Here is a 20,878-nt window from a genome sequence, read left to right as displayed (position 1 = left end):
ACATGTGTCCAATCCCAGAAATATTGCTGCTTCTCTAGCCACTTTTGTACTGGGCTCAGTCATTTTGTAGAATCCAGTTTGAAGGATACAAGTTTACTACCGTATCTGCAAGAGCAAAGTACAGAGGAAGGGGTTCCTCTGAAATATGAGCGTTGCAGTCTGGTCTGATGACGTTACAGACTGTGTATGTAACAGTATGGCCAGAATGAAATGTGGTGATAGGCAAAAGGAGGAGGAGGAGGAGGAGGAGGAGGAGGAGTTTGGAATTGATATCCCGCTTTATCGCTACCCTAAGGAGTCTCAAAATGGCTAACATTCTCCTTTCCCTTCCTCCCCCACAACAAACACTCTGTGAGGTGAGTGGGGCTGAGAGACTTCAAAGAAGTGTGACTAGCCCAAGGTCACCCAGCAGCTGCATGTGGAGGAGCAGGGACGCGAACCCAGTTCCCCAGATTATGAGTCTACCACTCTTAACCACTATACCACACTGGCAGGTGGTAGATACTGCATGGACAAGAGCTGGTTGATGGGGGCAGTGCCTGGACTGGCGCAGGGGACCACAGCTGGCCTTCTGTCAAGATTCCTAAAAAATACTGTCTAGTAGCTGTATTTCAGTCTCCAATATTTTTTGCCAGCAACAGATATTGGTTTGTCAGGCACCTGCCCCCTCCTCCATGGAATCCTATTGTGCCCACCATTTAGGATGGGCAGGATGGGGTGGGGGGGAGAGAAAGAGAAGAGTTTGGAATTGATATCCCACTTTATCACTACCCGAAGGAGTCTCAAAGCGGCTAACAATCTCCTTTCCCCTCCTCCCCCACAACAGACACCCTGTGAGGTGGGTGGGGCTGAGAGACTTCAAAGAAGTGTGACTAGCCCAAGGTCACCCAGCAGCTGCATGTGGAGGAGCGGAGACACGAACCCGGTTCCCCAGATTACGAGTCTACCGCTCTTAACCACTACACCACACTGGCTCTCAGGGAAGATGCTTGCTGGAGATAGATGGTCCAGTTTGTAATATATTACAAACTTTTTCTGAAGTCTGGTTTGGCCTAAGCCCATTTAGCACATTTTAACCCTAAAAAATCCTGTTCTTACCAACTCTTTTGACAAGTATCTATTCTAACATAATTTATTTTTCATGGAAAAGAAGCCAGTCGGACAGCATCAAGAGGCTATTTAAAAATATATTCAGTTTGATACCCAAAGAGTTATAAAGCAATGTGTCATTGAATGGAGAATCATATGTTTACAGGCGAGCTCAAGCTTTGGTTGTACACTAGAGCACATGCTGGAAACAATGAATGCCAATTATCATGACCAAAAACGTGGAGCAAATTCAAACTGCGTTACTCTCATCTACTCATTTCATCTTATGGTCAAAAACCCTTTGCAACATATAATGAAGATGAGCTGTGAATGAATGACAGCTTTCAAGCAGCACTGACCACAAGATGGAGCAGCTATTATCTCAATTCCCTGAGTGTAGGACTAATTTTGTGTTGTATGAATGAGTCCAAGACCTTTGAATTAAAAGCCAAAATGCTTGTCCACTTCTCTTCCTATTTGAGCATCAAAAGCAAGCAAGCAATTTTTCTCAGCCCTCAGTACCTGAACATACAGGAGTTTTGTTCTGTACAGAAGAACCACTGATGGGTTTGCCATCTGGAGTGACGCACCAGCAGTATCCAGTATAGGTATGGCACTGCACCTGTTTGGAAAAGAGGAAACTTACTAGTTACAGGGTTTCCAGAATCCACCCACAACATGTGCTCATCCAATAACCCAAAGTGAATGTGAAAACTTTTGTACCATTAGAGACATTAAGGAACCATTAGAGTTTAAGGAATAAATGTTTTCAAGGAAAATGAGAAAAGTGTTTGTTTTGCACCTTTTAATTTAATTGTTATGTCTCCCAGACTAGGCAATACCTATATGCAAACAAAGGAAAAATAACTTGTCCTTAACAGGAAGGTAACAACCAAAATCTGACAATTTATATAAAGCCTCTGGCCTACTCAAACAAATTACTGCAAAAATAGGTGACAACTAATGGAGCAGGCTTAGCACACATTGGAAGAGAAGAAAAAACAGAGGAGACACATCTTGAATGTCACAGACCCCAGCTGCAGACCGTCCTCAATCACCCACAATAGCAGAGAGATGAACCCAAGAAGAAGCTGCTGCACTGCACATTGGGCAGCACAAACCTCACAACATGAGCCCTAGCCAGGAGCAGAAAGCAAGAACCAGCACATGCTTCAGATTAGGGTTTCTGGGGATAGCTATAAACAACTCAGCTGCTCACTGCCTGTTGCAATTCCACTCAGCTCTTCTTGGCTCTCTGGCTGGACAGCTCCACTGCTGCATCAAGAACCTTGCTGCAGACCTGCTCTCTAACCTGCTGGATAGCTCCTCAGCTTTGCCAGTAGGGCAGGGAAGTCAAGCCACAGTTATGTATTAGTGGAACAGGGCAAACCCTCCATTGAAAGAAACAGTAGAGCAATCCGTACAGTAATATAATCACAAGACCAGATGCAAGACAAATGAATAGCTTTTGTCAAGATCTTAGAGATTAGCATAAGTAAGCAATAAAGTTAAATGGAATAAAGTAACACAATCAGCTAAAAAGCTGAAGCAACACAGCTCCTGGCTTGCTGGATGTATTTCAGACAACAAGAGGTTTATCGATCCTTTGGCAAAATGCCTGATTGCAGCAGTTCATGAAACCCATATGAATGGGATGTTGCCAAAGATCGGTAGTCATATGAACCTGGCCATATATGGAGTCAGACAATTGGTCCATCTATCCTGGGGCCCACAAAGGCTTTCTGTAGCGATGCACAGTCCTCACCCCCTGCCCCCAACACTGCTGAAAAAAAGCATTCTATTGTAACCAATAGAACAGATTGCAGTACTTACCTGAATGTGGTATGTGTGGTGCCCACAACACTTTATCTCATTTGCAAGTGTGCTTATGGGCCCAAGAAGGTTGGTGACCCCTGTTCTAATATTGGACAGGCAGCACCTCATATCACTTGGTACCTAATCCTATCCTATTGACTGGAAATACTGGGGATTGAACCAAGGATCTTTTACATACACAGCAAGTATTCTGGCACTGCCAAAACAATTGAAAACTTAGGAAAAGTGTGATATATACTCTCAATAGACCAATTTCATTTTAAACTGTACTTTAAAAAAAAGCCTAGCAAAAATGACCAATACAATCTGTGACAATGTTTGAAGATCAGTTACAGGGAGCCCCTTGTTTGTGCATATAACATATAACTGAAAACCACTGAAAAAGCCTGAAAATGCATTTCATGCTCTCTCATTGTGCATGCTTGTGCATTGTGCATTCTCTTCACCTCTGCAGGATGGAGAAATACTGAAACTTGTGCTGGTGCTAGCTTTTCTCCCTCTCTCATAATAAGCTGAGTGTTGGAAGATTCAGGACAGACAAAAAGTACTTCTTCATACAACAAACAGTTAACCTATGGAATTTGCCATCACACGTGTTGGTCATTACCTTGGATGGCTTTAAAAGAGGACTGGGCAAATTAATTGAGGATAAGGCTATCACTTGCTACTAGCCATGGTGACTATGTTCTTTCTCTGCTGATGGAGGCAGCATGCCTCTGAATTGCTGGTAACTCACAAGTGGGGAAAGTGTTGTTGTACTCAAGTTCTGCTTGCCACTGTGGGAACAGAAAGTTGGACCAGATGGGCCTTCGATTGGATTCAGCAGGCTCTTAGCATTTCTTTGTTTTTCGAAAAGGATATTTACTGAAAGCTGCATCACACCGTCAACTTTCATTGATCGGTCATCTTCATTACAATCCCCATTTAACCTTTTCTGCCTCCCCTCAAATTCCTTCATTTCTCCATATATTCAAAATAGCCAACTACTGTATAGTAATACAGCACAACAGTCTTTATTTTTTATAAACAAAACTTGCAAGCCTTTTTGAATCACAACCAAATGACCACCACATTAGAGATTAGGGTGGCAGAAAATGTCTTGCTTAAAGTCATCCAGAAAGTCTACAGCTGAACAAAGAATGGAACACGCCAACTGAGGACAGACCATTTCGGTTCTCAGAGTTCCTCATTTTCCCAATTATAAATTCAGTTCTCCACATTTTTGAAGCAATTTGTGTTCATTTTTTTAAAAAAACCCAGTGGAAATTCATCAGCATTTTAGTGAAAATTTCTACTAATAAACTTGATTAATATATGCATTTCTAAAATCAATTTCCCTAAATATAAAACATTTTCCCCTATTATATGAATTTTGGGGCATAACATTTGGTTGGAGAACTGCATCACAAAATTCAGAAAACTGCAGATTTCAAAGGATGGCCGTGTTTCAGTTTCCATAGTGGTTTGAGAAGTGTGAATTAAGCAGTTTCTCATTAAAATGCAAGCAACAGCCAAAATCTCCTTCATCCCTAACCCTAGCTCATAGCTCATGATTTTAACCGCTATACTATACTCATATTTCATGTTCTTAACTCTTGTGCTACACAAGCTTTTGGGTGACTACCTAGGCTTTCATACACATTTTCATTCTGGATTGCCACCTACACATTTCCATCACATGGAAAGCAATGCTTCTTTTGTCAAATTTAGATAAACACACAGCTTAAAAGCTCCCAGCTCAAATAGCAGGAAATATTGCACAACAGAACTGCTCTGTCACCATTTCCCAAATTAATTAGAAATGCTGTTACGACCCTCCCCACCCCTACGTCAGACACATCAATTACAGTGTGTGAAATAGAACAAAAGCCAACACTTCAACCAGTGGGCCCTTAAATAAATTCCTGCACCCATAAAAAGCATTAGAATATGAAAACATTAAAACTGTAGCCACTGGCAGGCTCCTCTGGGAGAATGGGGCCTTTGTTGAGGTCTGTTCAATTCCTCACTGAAGATGCCAGAATGAGGTTTCAAAGGACTACATAAACATTTTAACAAGCTGGCAGGATCGTCCATTATAACTTGACAGAGGCAAATCAAGGGCCGATTTGTTTCCACTCCATCTTCTGGCGAAGGGAAAACATAGAATTGTAAGTGTATGGAAAATACAGGAACTGGCCAGGATTAATCATACGGCTCAGTATGCTGCCGACAGGAGCCCATGCTATAATGAAGTCTGGGCCTGCCCTTCTTCCCTCGTACTGATTCCTACATCATTTCTCAGAGCTAAAATACAGCAGCTGTTGTCCTGTAAAAACTTAGGAAATCAGAGGCCACGTTGAAAAAGTTCAGTGGTACAGAAATCTAATACTGGTAGCCTGATCTGCAAGGGGAGTGTGATGGGTTTTTTTTTGGGGGGTGTATTCGCTCCAAGGTGTCTGCCAAGCAGTGTCCTCAGAACTATAGAATAGTTGTAGCAAACTTCACAGAGTAGGATTGGTGGGGCCGGTAGAACCAGGTATGTGTGTCTGCCTAATTGTTCCTAGCCCTGTACAGATGTACACAGAGGAAGAGTGGGATCAGGTATGCTGTCAGTACAGCTTGCACATGTACAATTGTATGTATACAGGTCTCCACCTGTGTGATCAGGAACCTAGTTTTTTCCATGATTCCCAACTATGCGACATGCAAACTGGAGTTCATATGCAAACATGAAGCTCAACATATCATGGTTGAAAGCAGAAACAGCATATGCAATCTCGCTTCACCTACCAATACGGTATATACAGTAGTTGTTATAGAAAGCAGAGTTCCTGGGTACGCAGAAAGACTCAGATGTAAATATATGCCAGCATATACGGTATACAATAAATGGAGTTTAAGGTACAGGGGTCTGTGGGGGACTTAATGGACTATAAGGTTATCCTGAAGGATTTAAGGCTTGTGGAATGCTCCTCCACCCCCAGGGAGGCTTGCCTGGCACCTTCATTACATATATTTAAGCGCCAAGTGAAAATATTGTTTAATCAGCTGAAGGCCTGGGTGAAGAACAATCTATGGCCTTTTAAATGTGTTTGGGGGGATATCAGTTTTGTTTTTGCTTTGTTATTGTTTAGTCGTTCAGTCGTGTCCGACACTTCGTGACCCCATGGACCAGCGCACGCCAGGCACTCCTGTCTTCCACTGCCTCCCGCAGTTTGGTCAAACTCATGTTCGTAGCTTCGAGAACACTGTCCAACCATCTCGTCTTCTGTCGTCCCCTTCTCCTTGTGCCCTCCATCTTTCCCAACATCAGGGTCTTTTCCAGGGAGTCTTCTCTTCTCATGAGGTGGCCAAAGTATTGGCGCCTCAGCTTCAGGATCTGTCCTTCCAGGGAGCACTCAGGGCTGATTTCCTACAGAATGGATAGGTTTGATCTTCTTGCAGTCCATGGGACTCTCAAGAGTTATTATGTTATGTATTTTGCGTTTCTATACTGTAAACTGCCCTGTAATATTCAGATGAAAGATGGTATGTAAATTAAATAAAGAAGAAAAGTCTGAAGTAATTATTTGTCTATCTTTTGAATAAATTTAAATCCCACTTCTGTTTCATGATGGAACCAAAGGCAGCATGCATGTGGTTCCCAGGCTGTCATTCATCCAGGCACTAACCAAACCCAATGAGCTGATGCCCTTATATGCATTATAATATGCAGTACTAAGCTAAAACTTTTTTGCCCAAACAATAGCTTGATATAGCCAGATTTGGTGAGCACTGTAGGAAAAGAATTCTACTGTGTTGGGACAACCAAAGAGAACTCTTCACTGTGTGTTCTATATGTACTGTTTAGTGAAATCTTCAAGAACTGCAATATGGCATGAATGGAGGAGGCCGACTTCCAAAGGTGGAATTACAAGTAGCTAATTCTGTTTAGCTTGCAGTGTAGGCCCAATAGGATTACTCCCTTGTGGATTCAGCAGTATGTAGAACAGTCATTTTAATTTTAGGGATGTGCTTTAAAATGTTTGTTACAGAGGTAAAACATTTCAGTTTTTCTACAAGCAAAAGCAAAAAAATAAAAAATAAAGGGGGAAAAGCATTGCTGTTCCTAAGGCCCACTGACCCCCTTCCAAGTAGGCCTTTTGATAAGGAATCACATCAAAGGACAGATAAGAAATGAAAGATAAACATTTCCCCCTGCTCTTCAAATAACAAGAGGGCAGGGGCAATAGGAAGAAAAACATTCATTTTGTATTCGGGAAAACACTTTTCCAAAAGAAAAAAAGAATCCAGTCTTGGGAGGATGCTGTAGTTAAGGAATTCTCAACACGGCCAAGTGAGTTACATGGGCACATGCATGTAAACAAACATACAGTGTCTGTAAATACAGACACATGCTAGAATGTTAAGGTTCTTGTTTTTTAAAAAAGGTAACTGAGCAATAGATTTTCTGGACTGGGTTTTATGTAGTGAAAAAGCACAGGTGCCTGAAAGTTATTTCCACATATTGAATATAGATGTTAAATCCGACCCATATACTTTATAATACACCTTGTATTTGGGTATAGATAGCCGAGTATAAAATACCCAATGTACAACACACATTTAAACTGTATATTTTTGTCTGCAGAATACACAAAAGTGACAAAGCTTAGGCAATCCATTCCATGCATCCTCTCAACAAAAAGAAACAAGAATCTTGATGAAATCTTACTTGGGTGAATGATCCATCCTCAGTGCACTCTGGAATGAAGACTGCTTCTTGCGGCTTCTTTGCTTGATCCAGAGCTTGAGCCCTTTCTATTCTGCATTTGCTTTGACCAGCATCTGAAGGAGACAAAATCCACTAGAAATTCAAGTAGCAGCAGGCAATACAAGAAACCAACCATTGGTGCTTCCACACATGGGCTATTTAGCAGCAACCAATCATTGTTGCTCTGCTTTAAACTGGAATCAGAATAGCAGCTCTGCTTCAAACGTTCTGGAACCCAAATAACATTTTGCTGCCAAGTGGAGATCCCCCTTAGCTCAGCCCCAACTGTTGGTAGTAGGAACAGAAAGAACAGTCCATTTCAATTCTGCTTCCAGTTCTTAAATTCACGTCTCCACATTTTAAAGCATTTTGTGGATTAAGAGAGAGAGAAAATCCTCGTAAACATTCACCAGCATTTTAGTGCAAATTCCTCTTACCATATTTGTATAAGCCGTTTTGACTAATGTACACATTTATAAACATTTCTCCTAATATATATGTTTGCTAATAATTTCATTTCCCTGCCACCCAAAATATGTATTTTACTGTCTGTTTGGAGAACTTCATCACAAAATTCGGGTAAGCATGAATTTTGAAGGATAGTTGCATATTTGTTCACATATTATTTCAGAAAGTGAAAATTAGATGGATTCAGGTTTAAATACCATGTTGTTGTTTAGTCGTTTAGTCGTGTCTGACTCTTCGTGACCCCATGGACCATAGCACGCCAGGCCATAAAGAAGCAAATTTATCCCCTACCCTTGGATGAGAGGAAAATTTTTAATTGAAACCATTATATTGGGGGGGGGTGTTAAATACTCCACCCCTGTCACTGCAATCCAAATCATCACTGCCTCCTATGCTGCAATTTGGCAGAGGGGGGAGGGCGGGAGAAGAATCTGATGGAGAGGCATTATTACAGGTAAAGGGAAGGGTTAAAGTTGAGCCTCCAGAGGACCTTCAGACCATAAAGAAGAAAATGTCTAGAGAAATCCATATAAGTGGCCAAGCTATTGAACAGTTACACAATTGGTCATCTCATCTGGGGAAAGGTATAGCTGTTCCACTGAGTTGAAAAAGAAACAGCTCTAAGGGAGGAAAACAGAATCTGAAAATGGAAAAGCAGGAGGACACCTTGCAGAGGTACCAAAATGGAGTGAATGAAATATAGCCTGTAAAATAAACTCACTCACGGTGCACTTTTATCTCTTCACGCTCGATTAATATAACTTTGCTATCTTATTTTATCTGTTAAGTGCCTTGAGGCCCTGTCAGGGGAAAAGGTGGGGAATGAATGAATGAATGAATATGCACCATGTGAAGAATACAGTGTAAAGCTGTATATAAATTGTTGACATAAATAATGCTAGCCATTTCCTCCTCAACGAATTTTTATTTGCAAATATAGTTAATCCTAGGAGGTACTTAGGGTATCTAGCTTCATGCAAGAATCAACTTGCAGTTTGAGAAAAAGACAAAACACTCCCATACCATTGTCAATAAAGCCAATTTCAGTTCCTTACCTTTACATCTGCCTCGATGAACCACACTCAGGCTTGCATCCCTGCATTTTGCTCTCTGATAGTCACACATCGACTCGTATGTCCTGCCATCTGAAGCACAGAGGGGCTTGGTTGGGGACCTGGAGCAGTGGAGGTTACATTGCGGGTCTCTGTCACGATCACTTATTAAAAACTAAAGGTGAAAAATAGGAAGCAAAATATATGTTTTTTTAAATAAATAAATAAAAATGAAGTACTATAAATTTTAATATATTTTGTTTACTTTTTTCTAGCATTATTAATGTTTGCATATATATCCTCCCTGAAGATATTCTCCCTTGCTTTGTCTGGTTCATCAGCTATGGTCACTGCTGGACAGGGATAGCCAGACCACTACAGTCCCTGTGTTGATCACTTCAAAACTGGACTTCTGCAATTCACTGTATGTGGGGCTGCCCTTCAGAAGCTCCAGCTGATTCAGAATGGGGCAGCCAGACTGCTGGTGGGGGCGCATGGCTGGTGCTATGGGATGCCTCTGTTAAAACAGGTGCACTGGCTGCCCATCCACTACCAAGCCAGGTTCAAGGCCCTTGTATTAATGTACCAAGCCCTGAACGACTTAGGCCTAGGACACCTTAGGGACCACCTGAATCCTTATATCCCAACTCAATCATGGAGGTCATCTGCAGGAATGTCACTGGCTGTCCCTCAAGTTTGTGAAGCCCGTTTGATATCAACATGAAACAGAACTTTTACTGTCATTGACCAAATGCCTACTGATTCAGTCTTTAAACACCTGCTGACACGTCTTCTATTCCACCAGGCTTATGCAGGCAATTAAAAATACACCTTTCCATGATAGTTAGTTGATGGTCTCTTAGTTTATTTTATTGTCATTCGTTTGTGTGTGTGTGTGTGTGTGTAACTGCTTTGATTTTTTTATGGTATATAAATACTTTTATAAAGAAATAAAATAAACAATGGATCCAGATAACTGTTGGCCTAGGAGAGCAGTGCAGTGTCCACTAATGCAAGCTTTCTGCATACTTCCGAAGAGCCAGTTCAAAAGGCGAAAGTCTTAGCATTCCCTTCAGTTTACCTTATCACTTTCCCCAAGGATCCAACCATATTTACAACAGAACCGTCCCAAGAGACCAGCATGCAGATAGTGGAATGCCCCACAAGGAAAAGTCAGAGTCACTGCTGTAATCACCGTTCTCACAATTGTTGCAAGAGTTGTGTAAACCTTTATGCATTTCTTTATTACTACATTTATAGCCCCCTTTTCCTGAAAGTTGCTCAAGTTGACATGTGATTTTCCCACTCTTTATCTTCACAACAACTCTGTGAGGTGGGGTAGGCAAATAGAAGATGTCTAGCAAAAGGTCACCCTGCAATCTTCAAGACCAAATCGATCTGACACGAGGTTTTCCAGACCTTAGTTTGAACACTCTAATCACTACACCACATACGCTCTCTTTCAAAAGTGAAGAGAACAGGGATATAAATCTGTTAGATGTTTTCCAAGTCCAAAGCTGCTAAAAACACACAATGTTCCAGGCTTGCTGACCTGGCCAAAGCTGGCTTTTCTGAAGTGTGCAGCTTCACACAGTTACCTCATTTTCAATACCAAAACCCTAAGCTCTACAGCAGGCATCCCCAAACTGTGGGCCCTCCAGATGTTTTGGCCTACAACTCCCATGGTCCCTAGCTAAGAGAACCAGTGGTCAGGGATTATGGGAATTATAGTCCAAAAACATCTGGAGGGCCGAAGTTTGGGGATGCCTGCTCTACAGATTTAAAATCAAATTATTCTCTATGCCAACTCACTCTTGTCAAGGAGGAAGCCTATACAATTAAGAGCTGACAGAAGACACATGAATTCTACACTTCATGCAATGTAGGCCATGGTTCTGCATCCCCTGCCCCTTTTAATCTACAATTTTGCCTCTTGTCTAAACATTACACAATTTTCCAGGGTTTGGGAGGTTTTATTTTGTTTTATTTTGCCATGTGTTCGGTGATGGTGCAGATGTTAAATAAAAATCTGTATAAAATAGCCTATCCTGCTTTTTTTTGCCAGTGCTTTTTTTGCAATAGTACTCACCAGTACATAGTACCATAACCTCTTTTCTTGCTGTCCATGGCAGCCATTTTGTGCTGGTGCCCACTGCATTTTTATCAAGGTTTGAGTATCAGCACCTCATTTTTTTTAACCAAAAAAAGAGCACCGCACACCAGATTTTGAAAAGCTGAGGAAGGGTCATGACTATGTAGGTATTTTTGCAGCTGCATTTTAAAGCAGTACATGCATTTAAGGCTGGATAGAGAGTTTCTCCCTTGCCTTGCGGGGGTCAAATCATGGGTCCACATAAAATAAGCATCCTGTCTCAAACAGGCAGCCAGTTCTGAATGTGTTTAACAGCACAATATATTTATATTTCACAGTCTGTCAACTGAGGCTCATTTTCTTGAGCTACCTGTTCTGCATGTAAATCACGACTTTTAAATGGCACAGTTGCAGCTTTTGATTGTAATCTCTGGAGGTCCAATATCAAGTGTACAGAGAAAGCAAACACTTGGGATACTCTATGTAACCCCACCCCTAATAATAATAATAATTATTATTATTATTATTTTATACCCCGCCCTTCCCAGTCAAGACCAGGCTCAGGGCGGCTAACAGCAAAAATCAACGCAAGTATAAAAGAAACAATTCAATTAAAATGCAGATTAATACAATGTTAAAATTCAATTTTAAAATTAAAAATCTTCAAGTAAGATAAAACCATTATAAAATAAAACCTTAGGGGAGGGTAACCCCGGGGTCAGACTGCGTCAGTCCAAAGGCCAAGCGGAACAGCTCTGTCTTGCAAGCCCTACGAAAAGATGACAAATCCCGCACTACTACTACTACTTCAGAACTGGCCCATTTTAGATAATAGAAAAGTGGGTTCGGGGGGGGGGGGTACAAGCAGGTAAATGCCAGTGTTGAATACTTTAGGCTTACGCTCTGTACCTAAGTTTCAGGATTCAACTATCTTTTGAATCCTGCTATAATACAGCACCTGCGCCTACAACAGAATTTTACAGTAGCCTCTCTCTTCTAAATGCACAAATTCTTGGGTGACTGCTAGAGGAAGCCTTTCTGAAGTATTCAAAAGAGGACTTAAACCCTTTACTTTTGAACATGCATTTACACAGGTGCGCGTTTATAGCTGCTTCCCCGACTAGCTCCAGCCTCCTCTGACCTGGGAAGGCAGCAGAGGTGAGATAAGAGAGGTCAGAAGATAGCTAAATTTGCCAAGCAAGAGCATCTGCTCTGTCTCTCCACACATCAGCACCACCACTGACAAAAACAACAAACACTGATTAAAGAACTTTTAATGTCTGTGAGAAAAAACAGATTTCTTGCAGCTGCTCAGTAGCTGGAAGCACTTTTAGGATTTTGCTTGGGAAGGGTCTGTCCAGACAAAGGGGGGGGGAGGTTTGGTGGTCACTCATTTAGGGCTCCCATCTGTGCACAATGCACATCATAACCTACAATTGAGCAGTTTGGGCAAGCCTTTGTGAAGCTGCAATCAGCACCCAAAGAACTTCCCTGCAGCAGAAAGAACAAATTTGCACTGATTATCGCCATTCAACCAAGGAAGAGGAAGTGAGAGATAGAAAACAAAGGAGCTGGGGCAGGAGAGATGCCCTCACAGCCAAATGATACTATCATCTGTGTGTATGACATGAAAAGTATGGCATCTATTCTTTTTCTTTGCCGCACAAGTTATCTTAGTATCTTTTTTCCAATCTACAAACGGAGAACTGAGACCTCATTTGCAAAGCAACCAGATGCTGAAATGTGCAGCAAGCCTATATCAAAGATAGATGCATCAAAGCACACCATCTTGCTTTATTGCCACAGTCATCCTTTACAGCTGTAACTTAATCCATCATTAGCATTCATGTGTGTTTTTCCTTAAGTCCTCTTAAGGTGGCATCATGACTACTTGGCTCAGTCAATTTATACACAAACAAAAATTCTAATGCATCCCTTCTAAACTAAGTAAACAATGCAGATCTCCACAAGCTACAGGCTGTGTAAATATCAAAATGTTGAAGGTACCGTGGATTAACACAACAGCAGGCTATTCCATATAAACAAAGCTGTACAGTGGTACCTCTGTTTATGAACTTAATCCATTCCGGAAGTCCGTTCTTAAACAGAAATCGTTCTTAAACCAAGGTGCGCTTTCCCTAATGAGACGTCCCGCCGCCGGTGCCCTTCCACCGTTCGGCTTCTGTTCTTAGACCGAGATAAAGTTCGCAAACCGGAACACTACTTCCAGTTTTGCGGAGTTCGTAAACAGAATAGTTCGTAAACAGGGCTGTTCTTAAACCGAGGCACCACTGTATGGGGTTGTATCAGTCATAGTCAAAACAGACTGGCTGAAATTAATGGTCTTAGCTAACTTAGGTCCACTGATTTCAGGGTAGAATTTAGTCGGCTACAACCCATAAGCATTTTGACATTTCCCCCTTCAAATTCTAGGGTGCCAAATTTTCCTTCTGGCTTCATCTTAAAGTAGTAATATTAATGGGTTACTGTTGCCTTTTTTCTGTTTGATTTGCCGAGGAATCAAACCAATCCTAGTGTTGTTTCCTGGTAGATCAAAGACGAGCAGAGTTAGCATGATGATCAATTGTATCACAAACACAACTAAGGCAACACCAAGCCCCTTAACTATGCGTATTATTCCATATGAGAGTTATTTTACACACGGAGACAATAATTTAGTGTGTCTGCTGCTGCTTAATGAACTTGCTGTTTTAGCAACCGTTTTACTTGTTTTCAACACCTGTTAAAATGTTGTCAGAAGCACCAATACGTAACGGACAATTCACAATTCTAGTCCAAAACTAAAATTTTATATGTCCTTCATGTTTGCAGACAGTAAATATGTGGATGTAGGTACACATGGTGCTTTAGGATGCTACAGGGACAGGATCACTGAAGCTCACTGGTTGCACAGCAGTATGTGTTGATGAAATTCACTCTGCCCAATATCACATCTCCATCTGTTGACTTAAGGGTGACTGGTTTTTAATGCTACACTTATTGCTTTAATCCATCACCTGTCTCCTAGTGGAGATAAATGCTCTGACCTGGAGATAATTTCCTATAAATACACAGCATTTAAGAAATGTACCAAGAAATATTTGCAGCCAAGAAACGAAATAAATCAGGTCTTGAATTTAGGGTAGGAGACACAACATTTGGGTGATATAAGCTGAGCTCTTCCGATTTGCCAAGTGGTAAAATACTTATGCTCACCTTATGCTGTATGTTTCTCCTCCTCACATAATTGGTTCCTCCCTTATAAGGAAACACTAAGATACAGGTGTCAGGGCAGAAAGTAAATTATACAACACATTACAGGAGAAGAAAGGGTAAAGAAAAGACGTCTTGTGCTAAGAGAGTAGCTCTGCACTTAGCAGTGGTTTTTCCATTTAACCTTCCAGCATATACAGTATTTTGAATTTCAGGATAAAGCCATTACTGTACAGCTTTCCTTGTTACAATAACCAGAGGCAACTGTAACTTAATACCCGGTACTAATGCAACTGGTATTTTAAACTTAGTTTTTTCCTGGACAAATTTGAACTTGTGTCATTTTTAAGCCACCTTCATTCTAATGTATTATTGCAAGGGGCTATTGAACATTCTACGTTTCCCAAATATGTAACAACACAGTAGCCTAGTTTGCATGACATGGAAACACTGGACAAACCTTGACTACAACTACTGGTTAGTGAAGTGAGAGCTTAACCACAAACCCAGGCTCACACAACATACAGTACTAATTCAGTCTATGGCTTAGTGTACCACAACAGCTAAAGGACCAAGAAGAAGCAAAGTGGCTGAAAGCTCCTGCCTGGGAGTCCACACATTCATGTTGGATCAATGGTGTGTTAAAGCATTTCCATGCTAAAGACTAGTCAAGCCACCATAAATAATATGCAACTTGAATTAGAGCCACATTGACAAAAAGCTGATTTCTGCAATCAGTTGTGAACATTATAATATGGATCACATGCAGGTTGCAAACAGTGAAGAAATAGGGTTGGGAGACCAGGTCAACTGACAGATCAAACACTGTCAGGCAGAGACATGGAACATCTGCTGCATCCACAGCTAGGAACTCAACACATACTGTGCAATTCATTACACAAAACAAAGGAAAAGAAATGGGACAGGAAGTTGGGAGGCAGACGCAGACAATCTTCCTTTTTGGGGTAGCAGACCAGAAAGCAAACAAGCCAGGAAGACCAATTCTCCCCTTCCTGCTCACCCCACAATGGCTTGCAACCCTGTTCCAACTGACAAGTAGACCAGTATTATTTTATGCCTCTATTCTAGCAGTCATTAAGGAATGTATAAAGGTTGTAACCATTTAGGGCTTTTAAAGTTATATGCATATAGCTCAGTCGGTAGAGCATGAGACTCTTAATCTCAGGGTTGTGGGTTCAAGTCCCACGTTGCACAAAAAGATTCCTGCATAGCAGGGGGTTGGACTAGATTACCCTAGGGATCCCTTCCAACTCTACGATTCTATGATTCTAAGGTGTGTAATAGGAGGCATTACAGAGGGGCATTCAATGAATCTGAATGTTTGAAGAGCCAAGGCAGATAAAAGGTAGTACAGTAAGCCAGCAATGTGCATTTAACTTGTGCACATTCAGCTTTATGTGCGGGGGGGGGGGGTTGAAAGGGGACAAGGTTCTGGGGGAAATGACCTTGGCAACCCTACCTGCCATTGAATCCAATGTGTTTTGACTATACACAATTGTGGCTTTAAGTGCAATCCCCTGAACATAACCTCTATGCAAATTGCTGATTTAATGCAGCACATTGTAAACTATAGAATTCACTCCCACAAGAGGCGGGTGATTGCGACCGACTTCGATGATTTTAAAAAGAGGATCAGACAAACTCATGGAGGACAAAGCTATCCATGGCTACAAGCCACAATGGCTAGGTCAGTTGCTGGGAGTTGCAAGTAAGGAGAACACGATGGTGACCAGGTCCTGCTTGTGGGCTTTCCATGAGCACCTGGTTGGCCACTGGGAACAGGATGCTGGATTAGATGGGCCTTTGTCCTGACCCAGCAGGGCTGTTCTTATGTTCTTATTACAAGAGCATATTCATTTTACTGGACAACTTATTATACACCTTGTTCCTGCTGCATGAAATTGTTCCTTTTTTTTTAAAGCCTCCATTGATTTACTGCATTATAATTGTGAGGATCCAAGTGAACTGCTCAGCTTTTAGACAGTCCCACTCTTCATGAAGTTCAAGTTGGTTTTTCTTGTGTAGTTCTTCTTGCAGATCCTTGAGGAGTCTCACTTTGGGGCAGGTTCCTATAAGCTTCCTGCAGCATAAATGACTAAAAGGAGTTATCTTGTATTTCAGTGCAGCTATATTCTGTCCAAGTGTCTATATTTTGTACAGCTCCTGCTTTGGGATGCATCCAGTGTAGTCTGGGGGGTCAGAGTGCTGAGACTCAGAGAAGAGCAAAGAGGCTTTACCTGAACTCAGGGTGCAAAAGGGCTTTGCAATAGCAATGTAGAAGATCGGTTTCAATTTGCGCAACTCAAGAGACCCCATGTCCTCTGCCAGTTAGAGAAATGTTTTGAAATACTCCAATGGTTTTCTCACTGAACTGCACCCACGCTAATCACAGCCTATCCAAACTCACAGCAAAGGTAACAGAGCTGCACATGTTTTGCATTTTACATGGGAGACCACCAACAGAATATTTATTGTTTTGTGGAGGAGACAAAAATTGAGTTTGACTGCTTGTGGTCACTGAAGTCCTTGAGTACTTTCTGGGGGAAAGCAGATCTATGTTGTGCCCTACCCTTAGGACTCAAGGCACATGGCAATTCTATACAATATGAAGCCACCCAGTTTCCTATCTGGAGATTCACAATTTAAATTCGGGCAAAAGAGGAGGGGAAGGAAAGGGGACAAACACGGCCCACTACTCTCTTTGGCAGTAAGAGCTGTTTGACATTGGAACCGACTCCCATGAGATGTGGTGGAATCTCCTTCCTTGGAGGTTTTTAAGCAGATGTTGGATGGCCATCATGTATATTTTAGTTGAGATTCCTGCATTTCAGGGGGTTGGATTAGAAAGATGACCATCTGAGTCCCTTCCAACTCAACAGTTCTATGATTATATGAACTGTGTATCTTAAGATGCAGACTTCATGCCAATCCACTTGGATCTTGACAGCAGCTTTTTTATTATCAACTATCAAATTTATAATGCTTTGATTGAAGCAAAGCCACAAGACGACCCAGCTGAGTTTTGCGGCTCATCTGCTGCTTGTTGTATTTAAAAGCCTCTCATAGACTGTCCTTCAGTTTTTGCTGATTAGGTCTACGGACCCTGAGCATGAAGAAATGTGTGTCTGTGTGTAGTCAAAACATTTCCTCACAAATGAGATAAAGAAGCTTGTTGAGAAGATTATATTGGGAACATTTTTTTCATCAACACAACCCGATTCTCAGGTCTTCTAGTGCTGTTTTCCCCAGATGGAGAAAGTACATACAAGTCCTTTCTGTTTCTCAAACATAAGCAACCAGAATAAGTTTGGGAATTGTTGCTCTATGCAAGGTAATTCAGTGTACACAAACTGGTGGGCATGGGAAGGCTCATTTTGGTATGGCTTATGGGTTCATTCTGTCAGGCCACACGTGCTTTGCATTTTTGTTGACACTATATGTAAACTTCTGCTTAGAAAGGGATTAACATTAATTCTGTGAACAGAGTATTTATGCAAGGGTATCCAGGACACATTTTGATATGTGCCAGACAGAAGACACATGTACTCCTAAATACAAACTGCATCTTAAGATACAATCTGATGGATTCTCACGTCATTTGTCCGAGTATTATTCATATAGAGGCAACATTATCTTGCAATGGGAAGAAGCCAGCTTCCTTTTTGAGAGACACCACAAGTATCCTTGGCACTCTTATTTAAGGAAACGAAACCCTTGAGCCCTACCCCTGGACTTCTCACCACTCAGCGAATGAACAGTGTTTTAACAGGGGAATTCGTATGTTTTTCAGTGCACCACGCTCTCAGGCATTAAATGTTTTTTAATTTGCTTATACGTAATCTGTGCTGGGCCCTTCCAAACACTTAAAATTCTCATACAAACCTCTTAGCAGATCATCTGCAATAATTCTGATCCATACAGCATCTCTTCCACATAACTGATGTTGCAGGGCTGGGCACAATCTTATTTACTGCTTGCTTGTGGATATGTTATTGGCAGGGAGCGGGGGTTTAAGAAAACACATTGGAACTTGGAAGATGTTAAAGAGCTGTGTGTCATGATTCTGGAAACATGAACATTTGTTTTTGGTTTTGTACAATAAGGCCTGTAGGGAAGGAAGAGTAAGAAACTATTTACAAGCTACTTGAACACTAGTTGCATATGCCAATACATCTTGAAGTGTAGAGCTGTCACCCATGCTGGGTAATTTCTTGTGGTTGCAAAGTCAGAATCTAAAACCCACAAGCACGCAGTTTAAATGTATTGCGAGCAATGGAGGCTGTATCCACTGTTGGTAATACTCAGAACAGACCCACTGAAATTGATGGTCATGACTACCTCAAATGCATTAATGTAAATGGGTCTACTCTGAGTTGGACCCAACCCTGAAGCAGCAATAGAATTCCAACACAAGAAATGAGAAGGAAGACTTTAGTCATCATTTCACCACAGGAAAGGAATTTATTATGACTAACTGGCCAAGATAGTATTTAGTATTGAAGCCATGAACTGCCTCACATATTTAAGTACACTAGTCAATACATCACATCCAATGAAAGAACAATCACACTGAGCACATACTTTCATAAGCTATTTATAAACCTAAGCAAAGTTTTAAAATTAGGATGTGCAGGCAAATATTATGTTGTGCTTTTCTCCTGAAAGGGGTTAAAACAGCTCTACAGCCTGTGTTCAGCACTGTGGAAGAACAGTATTTTTCCTACTTATCCCAACCAATAAAATATATTAGGCTTCTGGTAAGGAATTGGGGGAGAGAGAGGGAGAGAGAGGAGATGGTTCCCAATTCCTACCCCACACAGCAAAAATATTATGAGCAAGCATACTTTGCTGCCCAGACACGGCTGTGTTCCTGAACTCTCAGATCATACCCACAGAATATGTTTAAGTTTATTTCTCTTTCTATTTATATGAAGAATAAAATATACACCAACATTCCCCATCCTAATGGCCTCTAGAAGTTTTGGACTACAAGTCCCATCAGCTCCCGTCAGCATGACCAGTGGTCATTGCCACAGGATGTGTCAAGGGATTGGCCACTAGTTTAGAATCAAAATAGGTGTGGCTACCCAGGATTATGTCTATTCACTTGCCTGTCCAGTTTATATATAAAGCAGGGTCCATTTTTTAGATGGACTACAGCACAAAAATGAGGAGCAAAAAATCATTCCCTCACCCTCTCTCATTTCTTCAATTACAGTGGTACCTCGCAAGACGAATGCCCTGCAATACAAATTTTTCGCAAGCCGAATGCGTCTTGCGATCTGATGGTGACTCGCAAGACAAATTCCTTTTGCAAAAAATTTGTCTTGTGAATTGCGGTTTCCCATAGGAATGCATTGAAATTTAAATAATGCGTTCCTATGGGCAAAAAAAGAAATTTCAATGCATTCCTATGGGAAACCGCGATTCGCAAGACATTTTTTTTGCAAAACGAATTGACTCACGGAACGAATTAAATTCGTCTTGCGAGGCACCACTCTACTTTTCTTCCATCCAAACTAATAAAAACATTAAATAAATAATCCAACAAAAATGTTCACTAAACTACCATATTCTTTGTTACAGTAGTCAAGACTTGCTTTTACCCTCATTCTGGAGATGGAGACGGGTTCACATTCCTACTCAGCCTACAATCCTACCCATCTAAATTGAGTAAATTGGTACAGTATTTTGGATGAATCCATCTGCCAGGTTGGCCAAGAGCATAAAACTGATTATCAATGTACTGCAATTGCCCTGGGATAGGGAGAGATCTACGAAACGCTGCATCGTCCCTCCAGAGCTTCCATACTATTCTACAGCAACACAGCATTCCAACACTCAAGTGCATTCAGACAAGAGAACACGGGGCAATGTGAAAGGTATTACCAACCAGCATTTATTTCGCAGAACTAAAGGTTCCAGACCTGAATGTTATGTGCCTCATTGCAGAGACTACAAGAGCATGATTGCATAATTAAGAATGGTAGAATGGCAGCTACTTGTATGAAAAAGAACAGGCCTCTACCAATCCACAAGGGCAAAAGGCCTTGATTCACTGGTGCAGGCCTCTGCTCAGTTTGGAACAGGAAAGTAGTTGTTCCTCATTGCACTGAGCTTTAAAGCAAGCAGAAGCAGTATGAGTTTGGCACAACAATTCTTCATCTACATTTATTACTGATATACAAAGAACCAGTTGCCTAAGAAGTACTGGTTACAAGTACTTGTACAAGTCAGAAGTGACCATGTACAATTTTTTTCCTATGCAGGACCTATGTCCATCAAGGGGGTAGGGACAATGATTTCAGGTAGGTAGGACGACTTCCAAACCCTTTCTGGTCTAGTACATTGGGGATCCTTATGCTGCAAGCT

The 20,878-nt window shown here is 41.4% G+C and overlaps 1 protein-coding gene across 2 annotated transcripts in view; it reads right to left on the bottom strand.

Moving 5' to 3' along the window:
- Positions 1-20,878, bottom strand: part of SMOC1 (SPARC related modular calcium binding 1) — a 66,930-nt gene that overhangs the window by 41,312 nt on the left and 4,740 nt on the right. For both annotated transcript variants that reach the window (XM_088669922.1, XM_035113442.3), the window contains exons 2-4: positions 9,184-9,355; positions 7,622-7,734; positions 1,612-1,711 (exon numbers count right to left, since the gene is read on the bottom strand). In XM_088669922.1, coding sequence (XP_088526048.1) covers positions 1,612-1,711; positions 7,622-7,734; positions 9,184-9,355 — 385 coding nt within the window. The remainder of the gene's footprint in view (positions 1-1,611; positions 1,712-7,621; positions 7,735-9,183; positions 9,356-20,878) is intronic.

Source organism: Zootoca vivipara, chromosome 1 (genome assembly GCF_965207765.1).
Source record: "Zootoca vivipara chromosome 1, rZooViv2.hap1.1, whole genome shotgun sequence".
NCBI classification, from domain to species: Eukaryota; Metazoa; Chordata; class Lepidosauria; order Squamata; family Lacertidae; genus Zootoca; species Zootoca vivipara.
This window is presented reverse-complemented; position numbering and strand designations above follow the sequence as displayed.